Genomic DNA, 25,401 nt, shown 5'->3' with positions numbered 1-25,401 from the left:
TTGTTTAAAAAAGGTAGATTGAAAGATTAAAGTGTTAAGTTTTTGCTGTTTCACAAAAAACAAGAAATGAAGCAGTTTATGTGGCAGAATTAAAGGATATGTAATGAATGTGAATGTGTAAGAAATACCAGAATCCAGTATCTAGTGCCTTTCTATAGCTGTTGGCTGTAAATCTTAAAATGGGAAATGGTAAACTTAGGAACAGGTTATTAATATTTACTACAAATTACTTATCTTTATCTATAAGGAAATCTTGAATTTGTGCAATACTGACTTATAGGCTTGTATTTTAATGCAGTGGTCTCCAAACAATTTTTGCTGTACCCCTATCAGTAAAAAATTTTTGAGTACGCACCCCCAATGTATATACACACACCTATACATTTATAAATTATATACATGTACCACTGTACTAATATGTAATCTTAAAACATACACAAAAATAGGAGCTAAAAAAGGATGTGATAAAATTAAACACTATTTTAAAATATTTATTTTAGTTATTAATAGTACAAAAATTTTTCTTCCTGCACTTGATGTTATTATTATATTGCATAACCTCAGACTTAAAACATACTTCCACGGGTTTAATATACACTAAGACACTACCTACAAGTTTACAGAAACACATTTAGCACTTGCTTCAGTAAGTATTCACAAAGAGATTTCCCTGGTGTTTATGGCTCCCAGGCTTTGACTGGAGGAAAACTTAGGAAAGCAACAGAAGTCGGTTATATTGATGCCTTTATAACTTACATATATTGGGGTTTATATATGTAAATAATATTTTTCTAATAATATATTTACAATATAAATATGTTTTATATCTCTGTAACTTCAATATTGACAGAAGTTGTGCTCATACGTGATGATTTATGGCACTGCTTGTCCCTGTGGTCTGTTATATTGCTGTAGACAAAGAAGTAGGGACATAGCTTAAAACATAATCATTTTGTTGTAAGGACTGCAGTGAACTTCAGAATAAATTGTTTGATCTTAGTAATTTAATGATACATTGTAAAATCGTGGAAGAAAGAATGGTATTTAATACATGTATGTGCTCTCACGCATTTTTTAAAAATCAACTTTTCTTCTGTTACAGGAATATGAGGCCTTAACCAAGCAACCAACTTGCAGTCCAGATGTTTGGGTGAACCTTGCCTGTACGTACTTCTTTCTGGGGATGTACACACAAGCAGAACAAGCAGCTTTGAAAGGTGAGCTGTATCACTCTGTTGGAAAAGACCGCTTATTGGTTTGAACGCTTAAAGTAATTTCCAGCGAAAGTATGCAATAAAGGATACTTTTGACCAAAGTTTTTTGGGGTTGGGGTTTTGTTAACTTTCATTTAACAGGAGAACTATGATGCAGTTTCCTTCCTAGAAATACCTTGGATATGTGGAGCAGCTGGAACTAAAAGAAGCATCTGGAAAATAATTTCTTTTATTAATTTCTAAAAACCCAGCATATGCCAAGCAGCAACAAAAGGTTACTTTTCTTTTGACTGATTCCATGTCTCTGAGCCAGTGCAGATGAAGCAAATTAGGCCAGATAAATTATAAAAAAATAAGCATCTGAGAGAATTCAGCATTCTCCCTGATGAAGACAAGAGTTCTGTTTACATAGTTTGAATGACTTAGTAGGTGGTCTCATTGCCTTGTAAGTCAGATGTTAGGTATCTGATTCTTCAAGGGATGAAGTTCAACAGTCACATTATTACAGTTCTACTTTAATCTGAACAAGCATGGGATCATTTAAAGAGGAGAAATGGGAATTAGATTCCAAGGCAATTTTTACTGCCTAAAAATGTTTCTATAGTTTAATTTTGTTGCCCATCACTTTCTATGTATCTTAGGGATTTATATTGTTTTCTATAACCATAGTATCTCAGTGCTTTTTAAGTAGAATTAATAGTAATGGTATCTCAGTCAACCTCTGACTCTTGCCTTCTTAGGATAAAACTCTTATTGAAGGATGGGTTTTCTCCTTTCTTTCATTAGTCTTCTTGTCTTGTGCTGAAAATAGGGTAGGAAGAAAATAATTGTGTACTTTCTTGTGATGTGAAGTAGTGCCTTCCAAAAGGACAGCTTTGTAGCATTTTTAAAAAATAATTAGGTTCTTATATCCCTTTAAAATCCTCAGAAAGATCATGCTGAGTTTGAATCCCACAACTGGAAAAGTTTTTTGTTTTCAATTATAAAAAAAAATCTCATGCAGAGCTTTGTGATTTGTATTGTTAAAGAGGTGTGTAATTTTGTAATATTCACAAGTAATTTAATCTTTAATGTACCACAAATTTGAGCTTTGGAGATTGCAATATAGGACTTGAAGTGAGTCTAAAAATAAATGGGCAATAGAGCTTGAGGTGTCACTGTGACCTAAACCACGGAGGAAGCAAGCAGCTGCATCCTGTACCAGCTGGAGCCACTGTCATCCGCTTCACATCTTGTGAATTACAGTGATCCGTTCTAGAGATGACATATACACAGCTGGGCATGCACATTTATTAACTATGAGCTGGGGGTGAGGGAAGGTTAATGTTTGTCATGCCCCTTCAGATTAGTTAATAGTAGTATGGTGAGTGGCAGAGTAGGGGGTGCAGTTAGTGGTACTTGGGTGCTGGAGGCAAGGGTAGGAATATTAAGAAAGCAGGAGTGGGAGGGAGCGTAGCTGAGGGAGGGAACGGAAAATAACTGAGTGGTCGCGTTAGTTCAGTTCCTCATCAGTTCCTGATTTTATGTAATTGTTTAAGAAGGACAGCATGCCAGTTTTTATAATGAGGTGCTAAACCTTTCTTGTGAGTACTGTAATACTGGTGATTTCTGGCTACTTAAGCTTAGTGGGGAAGCAGTCACAGCTGTAGATTTGTAACAGTTGTTTGTTCTCCACTGAAAGCTTCCAAGTGTGGTATACTCCCCTTTCAATCTTTCCTATATTGAGTTTAAACCTTTTTATTTTTGCTTAAGTCAGATCCTCTTTTAGGTTTTTTTTAACAGCTTAGGACTGCATCAGTGATGGCTGTTGGCAATATAGTATTGACTGCTGAGGCCATATCATCTTGTGGTCTCTTCCATGGTTTTGCAAATACCTTGAAGAAGCAAAATACTTCCTTTGAACAGGTAAAGGCTTTAGAAGAACACCATTTATCCAATACCGCCTTGAATACCACAGAAAAGATGACAGGTAGTGTTAATGTTAGGCTACTTACCATTGCTATTTTGGGATTATTTTGCCTAAATTCTTGCATAGTGCACACTGTTTATTGCTGCACCTTTGCTAAGCTCCTGAAAGTAGCATAGTGCTAAAACAAATTAAGGAGAACTAATTTAGTTTCAGCTATAATTCTAAATTTCTACAGTGACAGAATCTCTGTATGAAAGGGAACATAAATATCAGCAAGCTTTCTGGAATAGGTTTTCCACACAAACATGTAAATATCTATAAATCAAATCAAGTTCCTTCTTGCCATGTACTGTTGCTGTTGCTTAAGGAAATTATTGTTAACCATGGTTCCATTAATGTGGAAAAATATGCAGGATACTTAAAAATTAGGAAATTATCATAAAAAGCCATGAGGTAATTAATGTATTCTTACAAGATATATAGTCCACAATCTCTTGTGGAGGAAGGTTTTATCTTTATTTTATAATAGATGTGAATTGATCTCTTAGCTTGTTGTTACTTAATTTAAACTTTATGGTATAGGGAGGATGGGGAGGTGATTCAGGACAGCCAGCACAGCTTCACCAAGGGGAAGTTCTGCCTGACCAACCTAGTGGCTTTCTGTGATGGAGTGACTCCATCAGTGGGCAAGGGAAGGGCTACAGGTGTCATTTACCTTCTTTGACATGGTTCCCCACAACATTCTTCTCTCTAAATTGTATAGATATGGATTTGATGGATAGACTGTTAGGCAGATTAGGAATTGGTCAGACAGTCAGATCCAGAGGGTAGAGATCAACAGCTCAGAGTCCCAATGGGCATCAGTGACCAGTGGCATCCCTCGGGTCCATATTAGGATCAATGTTATCTAATATCTTCATTAATGACACAGACAAAGGAATCAAGTGCACCCTGAGCAAGTTTGCAGATAACACCAAGCTGAGTAGGGGTGTTCACACACTTGAAGGATGGGATGCCCTCCATAGGGATCTGGACAGGCTTGAGAGGAGGATCTGTGAGAACCTCAAGACGTTCAACAAGACCAAGTGCAAGGTGCTGCACCTGGGTTGGGGCAACCCCTGGTATCAACACAGGCTGGGGATGCACAGGTCGAGAGCAGCCCTGCCAAGAAGGACTTGGGAGTGCAGGTGGACAAGAGGCTGGACATAACCCAGCAATGTGAATTCACAGCCCAGAAAGCCAATTGTATCCTGGGATGCATCCAAAGCAGCTGGACAGCAGGGTGAGGGAGGGGATTCTGCCCCTCTGCTCACTTCTGCTCTGGTGAAACCCCATCTGGAATGGTGAATCCAGCTCTGGGGTCCCCAGCATAGGAAGGACATGAACCTGTTCGAGCAAGTCCAGAGGCCACCAAGATGATGAGAAGGATGGAGCACCTTTAAGGAAAGGCAAAGGGAATTGGATTTTTTAGCCTGGAGAACAGAAGGCTTCAGGGAGACCTCATTGAGGCCTTCCAGTACCTAGACAAGGCTTACAAGAGAGCTCAACAAGGACCGTTAACACAGGCATGTAGTGATAGGACAAGGAGGAATGGCTTTTAACTGAAAGAGAGTAGGTTTAGATTAGATACAAGGAAGAAATTCTTTTACTGTGAGGGTGGTGAGGGGTTGCCCGGAGAAGTTCAAAATGTTCAAAGCCAGGCTGAACAGGGCCTTGAGCAACCTGGTCTAGTGGAAGGTGTTCATGTCTATGGCAGCGGGGTTGGAATTAGATGTCTTTAAGGTTCCGTCCAACCTAAGTCATTCTGTGATTCTATGATTCTCTCAGGAAAGAATAAATCTGAATATGAAAAGTCATCTAAGAAAGAATTACTGCAAATATAACCTAAGAAGTAGAGCAAAAAGGCAATAAAGAAAAATCCTTCCTTGAAGGTTTTTCATTACAGTTGTATTTTACCTCCTCTGGGCTTTCTTCCAAATTCCTTTCAGATATTTCTGGCTTCTCCTTTTTCCCTGTTGTCCGCTTACATTGCAGTTACTAATGTTCCTGGTTCTGAGGTGAAGGTAGTTACTTCCAAGTCAGCTACTGTTGTTTTGTAGTCATCCCATAGTGAAGCTGCCAAGTGATGTTTTGTTTACTCCTTTTGCATCTGTGTTCTCATACATTGGCTGAACATATGTTTTCTGTGCTGTGGGTAGCCAATCTTGTCTTGAGAGAATGAGGTTTAAAGTACTGATCTTGGTTTAATATATAATAATAGCAAATTATTATTTTTTTCATTATAAGAACTAATACTCTCATGTTGCATTCACAGTTCCTGTGCCTTGCAAAGGCCAAAGAACAGACTCTCAGCCTGGCACACTTGGACTGTGATCCTGGCAACTGATTTGAGTGTTTAGAAGCCTGCATAGTGCTCTCAGAAGCTGTTGGCTTACATTAAGAAAGAAACTAAGAACTAAAACATAAGAACTAAAATTGTTCTTTTAAACCACAAAATGTGCACATAAGTGGGGCTGCAGTTAAGTCTGTTATGAAAAACAGTCTTTTTAGGATAAATGGGATCTTAGAATTAAATTTAAGATTCGTGCACAGACAGGGTTGTATTGCTGAACCATTCATTAAAGTTGGGGGTTTTTTTCATCCCTTCCAATTTTTGATGGGAAAAGCTTTGTAATTTCTTTGCTTCTTCACATCTCTGTATGTGTCAGATCTGAATGTGGTTTAACTGAATAGAGAACTCATTTTACAGCCTATATTCAAGGAGCAATATTGTACAAGAGCAGAACAGAGATGGGTTAGGAAGAACAATGGCATTTTCCAAACCGGTTTTGCTTATTCATGAAGTGATGTTTCTCCGGTGTGAAATAGTTGTCACCAGTTAAAATGTGCAGTTACAAGCAGGCATGGAACAGTTACTGGGTTTTTTTCCCTTAGGATTGCATGTTCACCTGCATGAAAAACTATCTGCCTGTTGTTTTACTGTGTTTCTTGACAACAGTAGTTATTTTTGGTGCATTTTAGCTGAGGTTTCAAACCAGCCATTTCATATATGGAACTTTGAGAGTGCCCAAGTGAAAATATCATGTTTAAAAGCTAATAATCTTATTTTCTTGTTTTGTTTTTTAAAGTATAGTGGAAGCTACAGCCCAGGAACAATTAATTTGATGATCTTTAATTTATTGTGCTTAGTATGACTGAAATGAAATGTGTGTGTGTTGCAAGTAACTGAACATAGCCGAACTGCCATTTAAGTTTTGTGGGAATAGTAAAATTTCAGAATATCCTCTGTAAATTTCATTCAAGAAAATTCTGAACAGTTGAGCTATTCAAGTGAGTGTAAGTGTAAACTTCACTGCTGGACCATGGGGTTTTTTTAACATTTTCCCCATTCCCTTTCATTTTCCCCTCCACCAGTAAAACTTTGGTTTTGAGGCACAGAGGGCTTCATTCAGCTACTGTGTTCAGGTGAGCAGTGTGTTGTCTCGATCAGGGACAAGGAGAATAAGATTTCCTCTGGTCATATTTTCTACTGTCAGGATGGAGCCTTCTCAGCCATGCTTCATTCCTACCAGCTCCTGCTATGTGTGTTTAAGGTGTGTTCTATGCCTGTTGATGTGTGAAGGGCTGCTATAGCATATGCATTATGTGCTAGATGGGATTTGTTAATGCTGGATGCATAACCAGGAGTGCCTTGCACTCTTATGAGAGGGCACAAATGCCAGATTGCCCATGACTCTATTTCATCATCTTTTGGTGCAATATGGAACCCACCAAGAGTCTCAGCTGCCATTTCTAGTGAGTTTAACTTTTTTTGTAATAATGTCTTGGGGTGACTTTATGATTGTATCCCATGTTGCTGCCCTATGCCCAGAAATTAACTTTGTGCCTTTCTATGCCTCTAAACTGAGCCTGAGAGGGGGAAGGAAAAAACTGAGCAAAACTTTTTCAAAGCAGTTTGCAGCTTGTTCAAGGTCACACAGAGATAGCGCTTTTTTTTCCAGCCGCGGCAGGGGAGGGAGGAAGCAGCCGGCTTGCTGCTTTCCAGTCAGCTTTTGGCCAGTGGTTCAGCTTCTTTTTCTCCGGAGAGAGACTGAGAGTTGAATTTTTTTTCCTTCCCTGCAATTTCGGATTTTCTCCCTTTTCTGCTGGACTGCTTCAATATTAGAACACATCAGGGGGACTTTCCACCGGGCACAGAGGGCCTGGCCCTGGGCCAAGCCCCAGCTCCGAGGAGACCAAAGGGAGGGCTCGAACACTTTCCCAGGTTTTTTCTCAACAGCGAGAGATTTTATTATTTAGCATTATTTTCCTTTTCCCGTGTGTTTGTTAAATAAATAATTTTTATCTCTTTCACTTTCCTTTGAGGAAAATTTATTTTCCCCAAACCTGGTGGGGGAGGGGTGGTAACCTGCCTTCTCTCAGAGGATATATTTCTAAATTTGGCCAAATCGGTACAAATAATTAGTGAAGACAACTGTCTTCATTCTTACTGTAGCTGCTTATTATATATTTTAACAAATACTTCACTGGGTGCCTGTCAGTGTCAGCACATGAAAATATACAGAACACTTTTTCAGATCCATGACAGCTATGACTTTAGTGCTTGGAAAAACAGCACTGATCACGACAAAAATTCTAGCAAAGGAATATCAGTGCGTTTCGTAGGTGGAAAGAGATATATCCTATCCAGCTATTTCAGTGCTTGAATACAAGGCCAATACTGGACCTGAAGCAAGGTCCAATTTGTTGCCGTGCAGCATTGTCATCATGTTTGTTGTGATCCCAAGATTGCTTAGTGCTGATTTAAAAAAAAAAAAAAGTAGTCATTGTCTTGAAAAAGTGGAACAGGAAAAGAAGATTGTGCTTCGTTGTAGCATTAATAGATCAGTGACAATGAAATTCAGTAGCAGCAGAGAATAATAAAAGAACAACCCTAATGTCCCTTAAATATCCCTTAAAAATCATTATCTCTGATGAGGCAGTTGTATCACTTCCTGCTCCAGTGATTGACACATCTTTATCCAATATTCATAACTCCATTCTTTCTGAAAACTAATCTGACCTTGTTCATATGTTTCCTTGTCTTCCTCAAAGAATGCATTTGGCACCAAGAGAAAAGAAACTGTAGATACTGAATGTTTCCATATTGCTGCTTACTATATCGAGAGGGTTATATATGTGTAGGGTTTTAAGCAACTTATTAAAAAGAATATCAGATAGCTAGTATCATATAATATCTTACAAAGCAGAACATTTTTCCACCCTCCATGTATCCATGCATACCATCAAAACTCAGATTTCATCTTTTGCCTGTTTTTAGGTGTTAAATAATGTGTGCTAACTCTCCAGCTTTTGCCAAGAAGTAAATAATATTTTTGATGTCAGATCAAATGCCAGGTTTGCCAGGGTAGCATGCACTTACTGGTTGACCAGTGAAACAAGAAATCCTTGGTTTAGGTTCTTGACAGTACTGCTTGCAAGTCAATTTTCACAGTGAAATTAATGCTAAAACACACTCAAAAAGGAAAAAAAAATAAGGAAAACCTACTCAAAAAAGGAACATTGGTGTCTTTACCCATAGTACTGTGATTATATGATACGTTATTTTCAGTATAAATCCCACAATGTGTCCTGCTTGTATTTTTGGAGTCTTTGATGACCAAATGTTTTGAATTGTGAAGGGTGGTTGTAGTCGAAGTTTCTCACAAAAGCACATGTGGGCTCCATGTGCAACCCTTCTAAACTTTGATATTAAAACCTATCAATTAATGCTGGGGAACATGTAGAGTGAAGAGCATGGATTTAAGTTAAGGTACTCTCACTTTCTGACTCAGTGGATGAAATAACCATACTATCATGTCAGTTATACTACTACAGTTGCGTATACAATATTTACTGTAGATCAGAAAAACTTCCTGTTCTTTAATAATTAGGCTAATGAGAATTCCCACATATATCCCAGACTGAAGACCATTTAGCTTCTTAACAACTTGATGCTCTGTTAGAAGTATCTTACAAGATGTGGTTTTGTGAGTACTCTCATAGCACCTATGTATTTTGGACTTCTGTTCTAGCAGTTCTTTAAAGATACAATTCACTGTCCTTACTTTCTAGAAACATGGTGAAATAATACAGCTAGCTAAGGAAAAAAAGGAAGAAATAGCTCCTGTACTTATTAGAAGTAGGTGGGCAGCCTTGCACTGCCAGTCTGTTCAGAATGGCCTGGGTTTTGGCACTGTCCACTGTGTTATGAAGTTTACTTACTATGCAGACAAAGAGTAAGAAATCTGGAAATCTCTCCCTAAATTGCTTAAAAAAATAAATTCCATCTTCAGGGGATGGTGGGGAAGAGGGATTGGTGGTTTGAGCCCTCTTTCATGGTTTAGAACGTCAGAAGAATTACAGCCTTGTGTTACAGGCTATTGCTGTGCTAACTCTGCACTTTTGTGGCCTTATAAACACAGTAAGTAATTCTGCTTTTTGTAAAGATTCCATGTACTCCCCTTCTGTGGAACATGGTTTGCCAGCTGGTTGGTCTGAGCAAGAATAAGAGTGCTCATTAGGCTAGGAAAAGTACAGGAAACAAGGGAAGGCTTTTTGGAAGATTGCTTGCAAAAGAAATTAATAGCTGTTTTTGACAAGGACGTTTGTCACTCTTGGTGAAGCAAAAGGCTCTAGTGACTTAAAACTATGCAGTTAACAATTTGTGTCATACGGAGTGAGTTCAGTGGAATTCCTAATCCTGCTAGAGCAAGAAATTTCATTAACTTTACTGGCTCTAGTAAGAAGATATCCCCCTTAAATCTCTTGCCATATCTTAGTTTGAATCTTACCTGCTCTGGCTGTAGAATTCTTTGGTGTGCCTTTAGTTCCTAAGGACAGAAGAAATATTAAATGTATAATGTAATGTGTGTATCTAACAAAACGGTAGCAAGCACTGGGTTTTTCAATACACTAGAAGTTGACAAGATTCCTGGAATTATAGATCACAACTTACTTCATATGTGACGCATCACAGAAGGAGCTTTGAGTTTATGTGTTGCTGCTTTTTATTTTGAAAAGCTGCTATGCTTGTATGTCACAAAAAACCCCCCAGAGAATTACCCAGAAATCGCTGCAGGGAAATGATAGTGCAATTCATAGGAGTTTTAAGGCTTAGGGAAGGTAGAGGCCAATGAACAATTATTTTCAACAGGGATTTCAAAAGAAATAGTCAAGGAATGAAGATAGGAATGAGGAAGACCTCTAAACCACTCTAAAATTGGTAGAACCTCCCCTGAGGCATACCCTGCAAAGGGCTCTCAGTGAAGAACTGTATTTGGCCTAGTTAATGAAAGAATATGGATGCATTCATGTCTGTTGAGAAAGAGAGTAAAAAATATAAAGACATACCCTGAGTAGTTCATTACAGTAATATGTACTGAATTTCCCTTTCAGCACCTAAGAGTGGTCTCCAGAACCGTTTACTCTTTCACCTGGCACATAAGGTATGATGTCTTTTCCTCACTCCTGCTTTTTTTGTTTTCTTTTCAATTTCATAATGTGTCATTTATGCTGGCAACCAGGCAGAATAATTAAAATGCCTATGGTGGCAGAAGAACAAATACTTTTCGTAACCACCCTATTGTATAAAAATGTGGAGGAGAAAGCAAGTGTGAAAACTTGATCTCAGAATAGATCCCCTCAACATGTTTCTAAGGAAAGTCTTACCAGTACAGTTCACATAAGTCATACAATAGGAATGTAATGGCATTTTTGGTCACAAGTAGCATGAAACCTTAATAGAATCAAAAATGTAGAAGCCACTATTTTACCTTTTTTTCCTAAATGTACCAAGTTTTCCTAACTTGCAGCTCTCTTATACTTAGCAATTTGACCAAAATGGTGTATATGCTATTACTGATCCTCAGTAGTTCAGTATCCAGGAAGTCATATTGTTAATAGCATGAAATGTACTTTAATTTCAACAACAATTAAGTACTTATTTCACTTACCACACATAGCTATCTTCCCTAAATTAGTTCTTTGTACTATCCTGTACAGAAGACTTGACAAGTATTTGCTACTAAAGACACTGACTTAAAAGGAAGTATAAATCCTGAATGTTAGCTTTGATGTCAGATTCTCTTTGCTTAAATGTATGTTAGTTTTAAGAGAGAAATCTTAAACCATTTTTACAGTGGCATTGGCACTTACAGATGTCTGTGATGAACTAGGAATTACACAACTTCTCTTTATCTAGTTAGTCACTGGAAAGAAAGGGTTTTACCAAAACTATGAAGCCCATTGCCTTTAGTTCTGTTAAGCAACTTACCTTGCTTTTTAACTTGAGTATCATTTTGTGACTGGCTGAAAGAGGGAGGAGAAGGATTTGAAGAAAACTAGCAGATAGGTGGAAAAACAAATACATAGTATTAGAATTTGTGTCTAAGAGAAATTCATAATTACTATTGAATCAGGAAAACCAGCAAAAGGAAGCAGTGGAACAAGTGATTTGAGTAGATTGATTAGGTAAACAGCCTCAACTTCACTATTGTAATACAAATATAATGTGTATGTTTAACTCTGTTCCTTATTTTTAGCCTTCTCTGTGTGTGTTTTATGTGCTATTCAGCAATGCTTTTAAAAATAAATAATTTACTTAAACTGGAAACTGGAGACTGGTGAATTTGTTAGTGCTGTAAAGAAGACTTGCGAAAATTAGGGCTTGCGTATTGCAAGTCTCATGTTTTTCTGCTATCCATGAGGCATTAGATTTGGATGTATAAACAGCAAAATTTTTTCTGGCTTGAATAATTACAGTGAAATTTTGTGTTGTGAAATTCTGTTTGTGAAATAATTCATTCAGCTCTTTCCCTCTTATCCATCAAAGCACATGACATGTAATTGTATCTAAATCACACCTTAAAGGAAAATGTGTGCTTAGTTTTAGCCGAACATTTATCCAGTTTGAACTCATCTGTCTCTTTAATGTTTGTCTTTCTCCACTGGTCAAATTAACTTTAAAGTAACAGAGGTTTTCCAGATGTTTAATATTAATCCTGCTGTTTACCAGCAAGAACAAAACTAACCTGGTTAATTAAAATGTTTTTCTTGCTGAACTCTTCTGAGAATGTGTCACACTCTTTTTAGTTCAGTGATGAAAAGAAACTGATGAGCTCTCACCAGAATCTGCAAGATGTTACAGAAGATCAGCTTAGCCTGGCATCTATCCACTACATGCGGTCCCACTACCAAGAAGCTATTGATATCTACAAGCGCATTCTGCTGGATAATCGGTGCGTACCTCTAGACCCTATTGGAGCATCTAGGTTATTGGTGGTATTTAAATTCCAAGTAGTTGGTTGGTTTCTGAAAGTAGGCATTTTTCACAACTACTATGTCCCTTTCCCATCACAGAATATGCACCAGTTGAAGCTCCTCAATTTTGTTCATTCGAAGTATTATGGAAAACCCCATGTTTAAAAATAAGTCTGCTCTCTGTTGTTTTCTTTCAGTGAAATGGTTGGTTAATTCATTCTGATATCTTTTTTATTTTGTTACTTGTTTCTTCTGAAATGATATATGGTTATAGATATATATAAGATAATGGATATATGCTTTGTCTTTTTTTTTTTCCCCTCTGATGTCCAATCTTGTGACCTTGCTTGAATGACTGTTTCCTCCTTCACCTCGTAGCCTTTCTAAGAAGGGTTCAGGGGTTTTATGTAGAGTTCCTTGCATTCCTTTAAGACTGAAATTCTTTCCTTTTCTGTTTATCCTCTATGACACTTATCAGTGGGTTTTTCTGTTATGTTCTGCAAATTTTTAGTTCAGAATTTAACAAGGAACAAACTGAATTCTTAAGTGGCTGGAAGTATTTTTAATAAAATAGAAACTGCTTTCCCAGAATACAGCTATCTTTTGGTACTATCTGCTCCTCAATGTTTCAGAGAAATCCATCATAATGCGTACATCATGTAATGCTTGGGGAAGAGATTTTAACCTCCAAGTCCTGCAGAAACAATCACTCAAAGCTAAATGAGTAACCTTCATAACAATTACCCTTTTACTTAGAGTTTTCACAAGTGCTTGTCTCTTCTCTGTGTCTAGTTCTTCTGGCTTGACGGCTTGTAATGACAAGGACTTTTTGAAATAATTGTACTCAGTACAAACTTTTATTTACATATTGAATGTTTTTGAGTGTATTGCTCAGAAAATCATGTTCTTGCCAGGCTAATTACGGTGCTCATGTTCTGCACATTTCCTTGGTGTGAAGTTGCCACCATTTCCCAGATTTGCAAACCAAAAGTTTGATTGGTAATTCTTAAAAGCTGCACTAGCTGCTGTGGAAAAAAATACTGTGAATCTGTCTTAGCAAACAAACTAGAGAAGCTCTAAGCATTTCTCAGAAACCCCAGTTTTGATGTGCTTGTAAAATAGGTATAAAAGTGAGAGCTTTCTTTTTATTTCCTGATTTTAATGCACTGCAGTGGGAAATGTTAAACTATCTGGTGGGATTTAAAGGTTCTCTTTAATCCTCTTTCCTGCAGGGAATACCTGGCTCTGAATGTATATGTGGCCCTGTGCTATTACAAACTGGATTACTATGATGTATCCCAGGAAGTGCTAGCTGTTTATCTTCAGCAAGTTCCTGACAGCACCATTGCTCTTAACCTTAAGGCTTGTAACCATTTCCGACTTTTCAATGGGAAAGCTGCAGAGGTATCTATTGGACAGTCCTTCAACTCACCTTTATTTTAGTTTAAGATTCCATACATGTTTCTTTTCCTTTGTATCTGTCTTAATCAGTAATGTTGATAATGACCTTTACCTTGTCACTGTGTCCTTTTAGGAATGTCACCTATTTCAGTTTCCCTGGTATTTACTCATCTGTCCACATATGTGCACAGTGGCCTAACCATTTTCCCAGTATCCTTTTGATCTTGTGTTTATATGTATTACTCAGTTGCTAAAACAGTTAGATAGAAGTGGAAAGGCAAAATCTTTTCGTCATCCAGCACCAGTGGAGGTGTCTTGCTGGCAGCTTTGAAGCTCATTTGAAGCTCCACTTAGGCTTCTGTGCTTTTTTGGTTTTATGTTAAAATTTTGGAATGTATGTAATTCCAGGCAGAGCTCAAGAACTTGACAGACAGTGCCTCATCATCTTTTGAGTTTGGCAAGGAACTCATTAAGCACAATCTGGTAAGTAATGCATTTCTGGGATTTAATATGGACTGCATTCATTTGTAGAGCTTTTCATGATGATTCATTAAATGGTATATTTTGAAAAATTGTAGACTTAATTGAGTCTCTGCTGCCATATAAGTCCCATTCTAGGAATCCTACCAGTATAATGAATGTGCCATCAAGTGTATTTTTTTTTTTCCTGGAATTTTTCCCTGACAGTTTCAGACTGTGTCAAGAAAATAATAATACTGTTGCTTTTAGCCATGAAGGCATATTAAAATAATGTATGTTGTGTAAGAATACCTTTGCAAGATGTTTTGTGGAGCCCACTCAGTAAAGACACAGTAGAAAAAAGTCAGGGTGACCTTGGACTCTGTTTAGCACCAGAACAATTTAAATGGAATAAAGATAGCTCATGAAAATGGCCTTCATCCGAAAAGTACTAAGCAAGGAGTTCTAGGAAAAAAGATGCTCATAAAACCAGAATACTTTTGTGTTCTGCAGTAAAAGAGTCACTAAGAGTAACTAATGGTTACTCTTCAGTGGTATTATTATTTTGCTGAACAACTGGTAACAGTAGATTGCTCATATTTAATGATGGGCAGTTGCTTGCTTTCTCGTTTTTCAAGAACAGTCGTCACAAGCTAACACTTCTTTCCCTGAGAATTAAAACTGCTTTCAAACTGGACTTTTGTAAGTTAGTATTGTTTATTTTGTATGTTGGCAATTTTACCAGTGCTTTATTGTATAAGTACATTAGATCTTGTTGGAGGAATGGTCATGTGAAACTGGAGTATAATCGACTGCTCCTGATCATTTTAGGATCCTGTGTCATTCTAAATAAATGTAGAATCATTAGCCTAAGTTTTTTCACATGAAAACATCACAAGCAGTTTGTAATTTTGTGTGTGTTCCCTTATCTCAGACTATGTTATTCTTTAAAATTTTTTATATATAATGTGTCACTCTTTTGAGCTGCTAAAAGCTGAAATAAGTTAATCTTTACATATGGATTAAATACTTGTATTCTTCGGTATAAAGATTGTCAGACTGTATAATTCTATAGCTGTATTAAAGCAGGAATTATGCTAATACCAGAGCCACTGACCTTTTCCTACTGTTTATATAGGAATTTAAGGATTAATTTCCTTGAATTAACTTATCATAGGAAAGATTCTGATACATGGTTATCAATATGCTTCTTTTCTCTGCAGGTGGTTTTCCGAGGAGGAGAAGGGGCTTTGCAGGTCCTACCTCCTCTAGTTGATGTTATTCCTGAGGCAAGACTGAATCTTGTGATTTACTATCTCCAGCAAGGTAAATACACCTTCCTCTGGCTCTTTCATACCTTCAGGGATGACATTAATTCATCTTACCTCAACTTACTCAATGCTTTTTTTCTTTGCAGTAAAATGTAATTTATTTCACTTTCTGTTCCTCTGGAAAATAGTGAAGTGAAAGTTCCTATGGCTTGCAGAGAGGAGCTTTAATACTGTGCAGTCAAAAAAAGCCTACTTCAGCAGAGTATTGGAGGTTCTTGGGTTGCAGGAGATGGCACTGGGGATGGTGGTGTTTATTTGTTCCTAGTGAGGGGGCCTCTCCTCTGCCTGAATATGTGAGAATGGTAGGCATATGTACTGTGAAGGCAAGGACAACCATTTCTGTAAATACAGTACAAACAAAATACATACCAAAGTGACTGTGAACAAGATATTTCATTAAAATCTACTTTACAGTTCTTAAAGAGTGCAGGGAGGTAGCCAGAATCAGTTGGTAAGGGTTTTCTTCTTGTATCTCTCCTTTGTTTGCCAGCTTCTTTGAATTATATCTGAGTTTTTCAGAGCTATTCATATTCTCCCATTGTGTTCTTTTATTCTACAGTGGGTTGACTGGCTGTGTGATTCAAGGCAGGTCGAATTAGATCAGGTCGCTTAAAGCCTTGTCCAGACAAGCATCCAGTCAGAACTTCCTCTGTTCTACCTGATGTCCACTGCCTTTCTCTCACTCTGTGGAACCTGTCTCCATCTACTCTGTACCCTCCTATCAGTTAATTGTAGACAGTGATAAGATCTCCCTTGAGATTCTTTCTCCTCTGAAAGCTAAGCAAATGCAGTTCTCTCAATTTCTCCTTAGCCCCCTCTTACTGCCTTGGGAGCCCTCAGGTGGGCTCACTCCAGTGTTTCGATGTCTGTCTTGATTGAAGGATCCCGAAACTGGACACAAGACTCATGTGCAACCTTACAAGTGCCAAATAAAGAATTCCTTGCCTTGCTGCGATGGCTCCATTCATGCTAATATGATCCAGTGTGCAGTTGGCCTCCTTTGCTACAAGGCTGCACTGTCTGCCAGATTGCCTTTAGCCAGTCAGCTCCCCACCTGACTTGCTCAGGCATGTTTCGAACCAAGCAAGATGCAAGACTTGCATTTTGCCTCCACTGAACTTCATCAGATTTCTTTCAGCCCATTTTTTTCAGCCTACGGAGCTGCTTCTCAATGTCCGGGAGCTTTCTTCACAATCTTTTATCATTTGCAGACTTGCTCAGAGTACTCTATCCTATCATCTGGATCATTAATAAAAGTAAGCTATTCAACAGTATCAGTCCCTCGGGCATTCGATTAGTAATGAGCCACCTGCTGGATTTTGTACGACTGATCACTGTCCTTTGGTAGTCCAGCCAGTTTTCCATACCCTTATAGTCTTACTTAGCCAGTTCTATCTTTCAAGTTTGTATGAGAGACATGTCAAAGACATTGCTAAAGTCAAGCTATACAGCATCAACTATTATCCCCTTATTCACACAACCAGTCACACCTTGAATTAGTGAGTACATTTTGGCAGTGGTAAATCTATGTCTGCTGTCCCCAGCCACCTTTCTGTCCAGTATTATTGTTGCTAATGTCACTATAGGCAATATTGGTACTATTACCAATTATTTTGCACAGTAATATTGTTGATAATTACAGATGTTTCAAATTAAGTTCTACTTACATGGAAACAAAGTGCATCTCATGCATCAGTTAAAAATCAGTCTTGTTTACTCGTATGCTGTTAACCTTGCAGTAATTTTCATGAGTTAGGTTCTGCTCTTCACTGTGATATACTAATGACTTGCATACTGACAAAGAAGGTCAAGGGCAATTTGAACTAAAACCTCTTTTCTGGTTTGGCTAATTTCCATTTTTAAGTCTTGCTAGGGTAGCAGCATTGGTTAGGAAAGTGAGAAATTCTTACTTCTAGTGACTACAGATGTCTCTCCAAAACTGAAAAGGTCTCTGATAAAGCTAGGCTTGTCCTAATACATGCTCTGAACTGGAATGACTGAAGTATAAACATGCATCCTGTTTTTTCAACTCTTCGGAGTAGTGACTCCCAACAGAGTTTGAGGTCAGCTGGTGTCCTGCTGTAATCTGCTCCTGTAAGATTTGCTAGTCGCTTCTGTTGGAGCCTGAAAAGCATAGTTCTGTGTTGATGGTCTACATTGTGTTGATAAAAATAAGGGTTACTGTCATTTTGTGGTGGTGGTGGTCTGAGCTAGCCAAAAATATGACAAAAAAAAAAAAAAAGGAAGAAAATGTAATGACTTTTGGCTAGTACATTGTGCTGCCTTACTATGTGACTGTTCAAAGGAATAGATAAGAAAGCAGAGGTGATGGGTGGGAGCCTAGCAGCTCCAATGTATATTGCCTTAAATGGCTGCATGGATTGTATGTTCTAGTGAAAAAAATTTTTGTTTGATAAGGCTTATTTGTGTGGGCAGTTGGTATAATGCTATATTAACAAAACTTTGCCAGTAACAGAGGATCTTCACTAGGTTGGTTCACAAAGCCAACCATAGTGCCAACATCTTTTTTAATTTAGGTAAAGTTTAGGATCTATTCAGTTTATCTAATTCTTGTGTGGAAAGGAAGTTGTTTATAGATTTCAAACTTCCCATTTAAGCATCTATATTAGTAGTGCTTTTTCCTTGTTAATTAGGATCTGCCGAAATATTGCTAGGGAAAAGATGAAGTTTCCCTACCGCATCATGCTACCCTACTCTCTTTGAGGGCTAAACAAATATGAGAAAACAAAATACAAGAAGATGATGGATTTATTATTTTGACCTTGTGCTGTTGAGAAGGCAGCCGCTGGATTATGAGCAAAGGGGCCAAACCATCTCTGCTAGGAAAACTGTAGTAATAAAGAAGCTATTACTCACTCTGCGTTTGTTATTTGAGTTCTAGAAAACGATCACCATTGTGATAGAAATTCACAGTGATTTATAGTTACCTTTCTCCTCCTGTCTAAATGGTTTATTTCTTAGTCTTTTGGGGAATGTTGTAGAGGATGAGTGACTTGTTCTAATACAGTGTGCTATGGGTTGTCATGCATTTTAATGTCTGGCATTTCAGATGATGTGCAGGAGGCTTATAACCTGATTAAGGACCTGGAACCAACAGCTCCACAGGTAATTGGAAAATGATGTCATGACACATAAAGACAGAGGTTATAAACTGTTATGAAATCTGCCACATACAAAACTGGTATCCTGAGGACAGCTTGCCCCATTCCCACTCTTAAAACTCTTGTGTTTTGATCCCTTCACCAACAATAAATTTAATGTGCATGCATAAAGTATTATATATGTGCATATATGAGTACTTAGCCTGTTTATTACTGTACCACCTGGGTTCAACTAAGAACACAGCTCTGTTGTGTGCAGCCTTGATTTTGGAGAATGGACCATTATTGCATAGGTAAAAGCCCTCTTCCGACTATAGCTAGTTGTCTGCCTGGTGGTGGCTTTTCATCCCTCAGATTTGCTAGCTCAGATGCTCATATAGTTTGTCCTGAAGCCATTTCAATAAAAATGAGCTAGATTAGATTAAACACCTTAAATAAATGGTGTTTTCTAATCCCATCACACTTTGGCTGCCATGAGTGAAAACTTCAGTGTCCCTTGGCTGCTACTGTAATTTTCTTCTGTGGCTGTTCCAGCATCTTTAGTCTCTGATTTATTCCTCTTTGCTGTTTATTTTCCAAAGGTCACATAGCTGGGCATAAAAGGGACCTTTCATGAGTCTGTGTGAGGAATTAGATGGAGGGAGGAATTAGATGGAGGGAGGGAGGGAGACAGGGAAAAGGAAAACCTCAAAAACACAGATCCGGTGATTCTGTGCTGAGGAGTGAGGAGTGTCTTCTGATGTTGCTTTACACTTCTTGCATTTTTCAGTATAGCAAAACTTACTTGAACAGTTTTCTGCAGCTATTTGTCCTATTGTAGCCTTTGTTGTCCCAATATACTTGGCTAATAATTCTTGACCACATTTTGAAATGAGAATCTTTGTGCTTTTTTTTTTCCATTTCTCACTCACACTTGTAAGGAACTCCCTGCTAAGACTTGCAAAACTACTTGTAAAATCTCCTTGAGTACTTCTTAAATTTCTTTTTTGTCACAATGCCCGTAGGATAGTAATTCGGCATCTGTAAGACAGTTGGTGTGCTAAAACGATTACTTACTATCCTGGCTAGTACTCTCAGATTGTTTCTTTACATTCTGTCATTAGTCTCTTGGTCTCTTGAAAGAAGTCTCTCCTTCTGTGTTTACCTCCTGGTTTGTCAGGAGTGCCTCCTACAACAGGTTCATAGATATAAGTCTTAAATTATAAGATTTGGGTAAGACAAAAGAGTCTGTTACATGCTGAGAAAAATTTGTTCAGAGAAGAATTAAACTATAGTTGTTTCTCATACTAGAGGTTACAGGGTACTCAGCTTCTGTTCCTAATTTCACTTCACATGGACACAGAGCACAAACCTCTTGACATTTTTGTCCTGATGAGAAACACTATGAATTTTGCAGCAAGGATGTCAGTGGTTTTGGTTAATCAATGTGCATATTTGAAAGGGGATCTGTGCTTTAGTGTAACAATAGTGGACTTATTGGTGATATGATGGTGAAGAAGGCATAAAAGGATGTTACCATGTTCCTTTTGGTGCATTGTCTTTGACTGTAAGACTTATCAGAAAACACAGCACCCCTTTGCATCTTTAGTAGCATCTTTGCATATTTAGTAGAAGTGACTACATAGCAGGTAGAATGTATTTTGAGGGCCTAAATTTGTGCTGTGCTTAAGCACTACCACAGTAATCAGCTACCTTCTAAACTCAGTTGTGAAAGAGTTGAATTTATGAAGAAAATAATGTACACATAGGCTTTTGTGTATCTTCTGAAATCTTCACTGTGTCTTCTCTGATCCCCTTTAACTTTTTTTTTTCCCAGGAGTACATCCTCAAAGGGGTGGTAAATGCAGCACTTGGACAAGAAATGGGCTCGGTGAGTAAAGCCCATGAGGTTCTCCAGCTTCTCCAACAATAGAATGTGAACAGATCTGTGGGAACTGAAAAGGAGTGAAAGAGGCAGTCATTTCTTAGATTGCAGGATCTCTGAGTCTCTCAACCTCGTTCTGTACAACAGTCGGTCCAGAATGAGTGAAATGCATACTTCTGTTGCTGGCCTTGATAGTAAATCAAGATGAATTTGATTTCTCTGTCCTGTTTCCAAAAACCCTGTTTGCTTTGTACAGTGTCCTTCTTTATCTAGGCACATAGAGCGGCACATTTACCTTTTCTGTTTTTGCTTCAGCTGTAGTTTTTCTGTTAGTTGTTCCCCAAGTGTTCCCAGAGCATATTGTCACAGTGTATTGTAGCACTAACCCTAGAACTCATCTTGGATTGCTTTTTTATTCTTCTTCCAGAGAGATCATCTGAAAATTGCTCAACAGTTCTTCCAGTTGGTGGGGGAATCAGCCAGTGAATGTGGTATGTTTGAAATGGTTTTTTTCCATTAAGTAACCCATTTTAAAATATCCAAATATGTACCACCATATCTGTGTCTAGCTGCTGACTGTTAGCAGGAATGTTGCTAGGCATTTTGCTGCTATAGGATGAGTTTCAGAAAGTCAAAATTGTTATCTAAAACAAATTTTCAAGTTTAAATTAGAAGTCTCAATTCCAAACCTTACTATATGACTTTGCCTGGAAAAGAGGCTGTACTGCACACTCCAAGTCTTCAGTGAGAGACTCAGTGACCGCTTGCCTTTGCCTAGTAATCCCCATTATAGAAACAGAAGACAACAACCTAATTAATTAGATTGAGTGAGTGGCTGAAACCTCACAGGCAGAGATACACAGGTACAAATCAAGGACCACTAATGAAATCCCCTCAAGTACATAGAGTCCTAGCATGGAGCATGCCCTGAAACTGAGGGTCATAAAAATGTAAAGAGGACTTTGGATACAGGGAGGAATGGAAGCTCTGGGACTAATTTCTTGCTTGAATAAGAGAAAAAAATAAAAGGAGGTATTATAACCCACCCACCACCACCCCCCAAAATCAGTATATTTTCAATATTTAGTTTTACTGACTCAATGATAGACCAAACCAAGATCTTCTCTTCCCTTCTCTTTGCCAAAACTAAAAATCCCGAATTAAAAAAAGTCAGTAGTTGTAACATAGAAATTTGGACTAAATGGAGCTTACCAGTTTCCTCTGTAGGCACTGTCACTTAGTACTGTTTCTTTAGGTGGGTAACTTGTGCATGTTAATGGTGCAGACAGCTCATGGTCCTCAGAGACAGAATGCTGTCTCCTGTGTCCATGGTGACTAAAGAGAAGGAGCTCCAGAGACAGAGTGGCATCACCGATGAAAGTTTCAGAAATACTGTTGAGCCATTCTATTCTGTTCCCCTCGCAGCCCTGGTACTATTGAGGTCATGCAGCAGAGAATTTCATTTTGGAAGGCTGGAAGTGGTTCCATAGATGAGATTTCCCTAACTCATTCCTTTTTGCATTGAAGCTATCCCTTCAGAGTTGCGATCCCAGAAAATGGGAAGAAACATTGTGAACTATAGCAGTGGAGGACTCGGTTTGTGGGAATATCTTAATGCCTATAACAGTCATGCAGGTGTGACGAGTGACCAGAGCACACATGGATAAAATTAATACAGAGATAGTCAGGGAAAAGATAGCCTGAAAGGATTTCTTGTGAAGATACAGCTCAAAACCAAAACTGAAATTGTTAGGAACCCAAAAGTCTGAATTTTACTGTGAAATATTTTTAAACTCATATGCAAAATAATAATAGAGAGGCTGAGACTTCAACCTTTCTATGGCTGAGGGGGAGAAAAATGGCAACAGAAATGTTGTACAGAAATGTACAATTAGGAAGGTGGATTACTTGAAAAAAATGAGCTTGTGGTAAGGATTGGTTCCAGAGGTAAAAGGAAACGTCAGTACTGCAAGCATCTTGCCCTCTTGGTACTTCCATGTAAAAACTGCTTTGTCATCTTCTTAAAAGCTTATGGGAGGAAGCTGCCATACAGAAGAGCACACAGTTCAGGGTAACTCCTTTAAAGGTAAAATAGTGTGACGGGTTTTGCTGAACCTCAAATGAAGAACAGATGGAGGTCAACAAACTGTAGATAGGAAATAGAAGAGGCAAACAGTTCTATTTAGGTAGGATATAACAAAAAACCAAACACATGAAGCCCAAGAATGTAAGTGTTTTTATTAGATGTTTTTAAAGAAGATGGATAAAGTGGAATGCCTGGTTTTAGAAGAGGCAGTTAAAAACTAAAATAATTTTTTTATGTGATAGGAGGAAGGTGACATGTAGGATATTGTTCCTATTTAATGTACAATGGGGATTGTACATTAAATAAACATAGCTTGTACATAAATAAGCATAGATAATAGAGGATGCCACTGGAGAAATGGTAGAAATTATCGAAAATTGAGAAATTATAGAAAACTTCTCTCAAAATAAGTATCTTTCCTTTATCAGTGAGTAAAATTATGTTGTTTTCAATTACATGTTTAGATAGGCAACTCACCGTATTGAAGCCAAATCATTCACCAGCCAGCCTGGATGGGAACAGTGAGTGGCATATTAAACAGGTTACAGATTTTATATAGAAAGATAAATAATAGTTGGAGGCTTCTGTTCTGCCCATATTGACCTAGTAAATGCAATTACGTGGCATGATAAACAGCATGAACTTTTTGTTTCTATCTTCCTTAGAGAAAGCACAAGTGAACAGGTAACTCTGGACCAATATTGAATTATGTAGCACCTGAGTTGAAATTTTATGATGCAACTACAATTCCACTACAGTCATCTGAGTATAATCAAATTCAAAATCCATGTGTTAGCAAATACCTCAAAAAACCAACCCTGAGAAGCTACATAATAACCTTTCTCATTTCTAGCAGAAAATTTACAGTGAAATAGGAGTGAAAAGGATAAAATGCACCTGATTTGAACACTTGAAAGAACGTTTTGTTTCTCTAAAGAAAGGGCTTGTATTCATAATTAATGAGCTATAGGAGACAAATAATGACATGACTAGGTTTACCAATGGTACAAAATTACCCATAGTAGTAAAAATAAAAGCTTCCATAATGATGAAAGATGTGAAAGACTATATAAGACTGGGTAATAATATGCAAATTAAATTTAGCAAAATTATGAGAAAAATTGAAGAGGATCTTAAGAATCAGTGAGGAAAGAGAAAACAAAAATAATTACTGGGTCATTGTATACAGATGTCATTTTTTTCCTTGAATACTGTCTACAGTTCCAGTTCTTACATTTCTTTAAAAACGTGGTAGGTCAAGAAAGGATACAATAAGTACAGCAAGGATGACCAGAGAAAGGGGATAGATTCTTGAAGTAGGAGAGAAGGAGAGATTAAATAAAGGAAAATACATGGGCTGAAAAATGAATACTGAGTTTAATTATGTACATCATAAATGACAAGGAAAAGAGGAATAGAGAAGAATTGTTTACTGCACAATACAAAAATCAAGGAACGTGGACATAAATTATCACTCAAGATGATTAAAACAAACAGCAATAATTACTTTTTCACATAACACAGTTTATTTGATAAAGAAACTTTGTGAGAACCACAATGTATAAAGAAATTTGTAGGTGAAACATCCATTGGCTGTTTAACACAAATTTTTCAGCAACGATTAAGAAGTCTTCAGTGCAGATTGTTGAAAGCTGGAATAAACTTCAGCAGAAGTGCCATTACATACCACAGTGTGGATTATATGTGAAATCAGAATATCTTCTTTCTATAGCTGTATATTCTTATTCAGCAAACTCTGAACTAGGCAAACCTTGGATCCAATATAATAGTTTTTATGTTCTTAGGTAACTTAGCATATTAGCCACTATGTAGTATACTTGTGGTCATTTTTGATCTGCTCCCTTTGTTTTGCTGGATTTAGAATGGAGAACAGAATTCTTGCTGTTTGTATACTTGGGCTTTCCCTAAGTAGCCAGCCATGCTGTTCAAGCGTGTACATCATGCTTCAGCACTTCCCACCCGGCCAGTCCTTGCCAACACCTTTAAGGTCTTTATCGAGTTACTTAGCTGCTTTGCAGATTGTAATACAGAAGTAGGTTGTTGCTTGCTAGAGTGAGGAAATCCTTTGCTGTGTCTTTGCTTGCAACTGGGCCTATGTCCCGGTTTTGCCTGGGATAGAGTTAATTTTCTTCTTAGAGAATGGTACAGTGCTGCATTTTGAATTTAGTATGGGAATAATGTTGATAGTACACTGATGTTTTAGTTGTTGCAAAGTCAAGGACTTTTCCGTTTCCCATGCTGTGCCAGTGAGGAACTGCATGAGATGTTGGGAGGGAGCACGGCCAGGACAGCTGATCTGAATGAGCCGAAGGGTTATTTCATGCTGTAGAACACCATGCCCAGTACATAAACTGGAGGGAGTTGGCTGGGAGGGGCTTGTTGTGGTTTGGGGAGAGGCTGGGCATGCGTCAGTTGGTGGTGAGCAATTAATTGTATTCTGGATCATTTGTTTCTCTTTGAGTTTTATTCCTCTCTCTCTCCCCTTTTCATTATTATTATTACTAATAATATTTTATTTCAATTATCAAAGTCTTCTTATCTCAACCCGCAAGTTTTACTTTTTTTTGTCGGGGTGAGAAGGGTGGAGTGAACAAACAGCTGAGTGGTACTTAGTTGCCAGCTGGGGTTAAACCACAACAGTCTACAAGGCGTCTTATTTTAATGTGGGTTATCAAAAAATAATGGATCAAAATG

The 25,401-nt window shown here is 37.8% G+C and overlaps 1 protein-coding gene across 3 annotated transcripts in view; it reads left to right on the top strand.

Moving 5' to 3' along the window:
* TTC26 (tetratricopeptide repeat domain 26) overlaps positions 1 to 25,401 on the top strand; it is a 59,356-nt gene that overhangs the window by 5,780 nt on the left and 28,175 nt on the right. For all 3 annotated transcript variants that reach the window (XR_006020083.1, XM_042051029.1, XM_042051028.1), the window contains exons 4-12: positions 1,103 to 1,217; positions 10,561 to 10,610; positions 12,256 to 12,401; positions 13,656 to 13,827; positions 14,233 to 14,307; positions 15,507 to 15,609; positions 18,685 to 18,740; positions 20,553 to 20,606; positions 21,028 to 21,091. Coding sequence is in view for 2 of the 3 variants with exons in the window: in XM_042051029.1 (XP_041906963.1) it covers positions 1,103 to 1,217; positions 10,561 to 10,610; positions 12,256 to 12,401; positions 13,656 to 13,827; positions 14,233 to 14,307; positions 15,507 to 15,609; positions 18,685 to 18,740; positions 20,553 to 20,606; positions 21,028 to 21,091 (835 nt within the window). In the remaining variant the exon portion in view is untranslated. The remainder of the gene's footprint in view (positions 1 to 1,102; positions 1,218 to 10,560; positions 10,611 to 12,255; positions 12,402 to 13,655; positions 13,828 to 14,232; positions 14,308 to 15,506; positions 15,610 to 18,684; positions 18,741 to 20,552; positions 20,607 to 21,027; positions 21,092 to 25,401) is intronic.

The sequence above is a fragment of the Corvus kubaryi genome, unplaced genomic scaffold (genome assembly GCF_017639235.1).
Source record: "Corvus kubaryi isolate FWS band 111438036 unplaced genomic scaffold, C.kubaryi_AGA036_p1.0 74, whole genome shotgun sequence".
Taxonomy (NCBI): Eukaryota; Metazoa; Chordata; class Aves; order Passeriformes; family Corvidae; genus Corvus; species Corvus kubaryi.
Note: the sequence above shows the minus strand (reverse complement) of the source record. Positions and strands in the feature narration are given on the sequence as shown.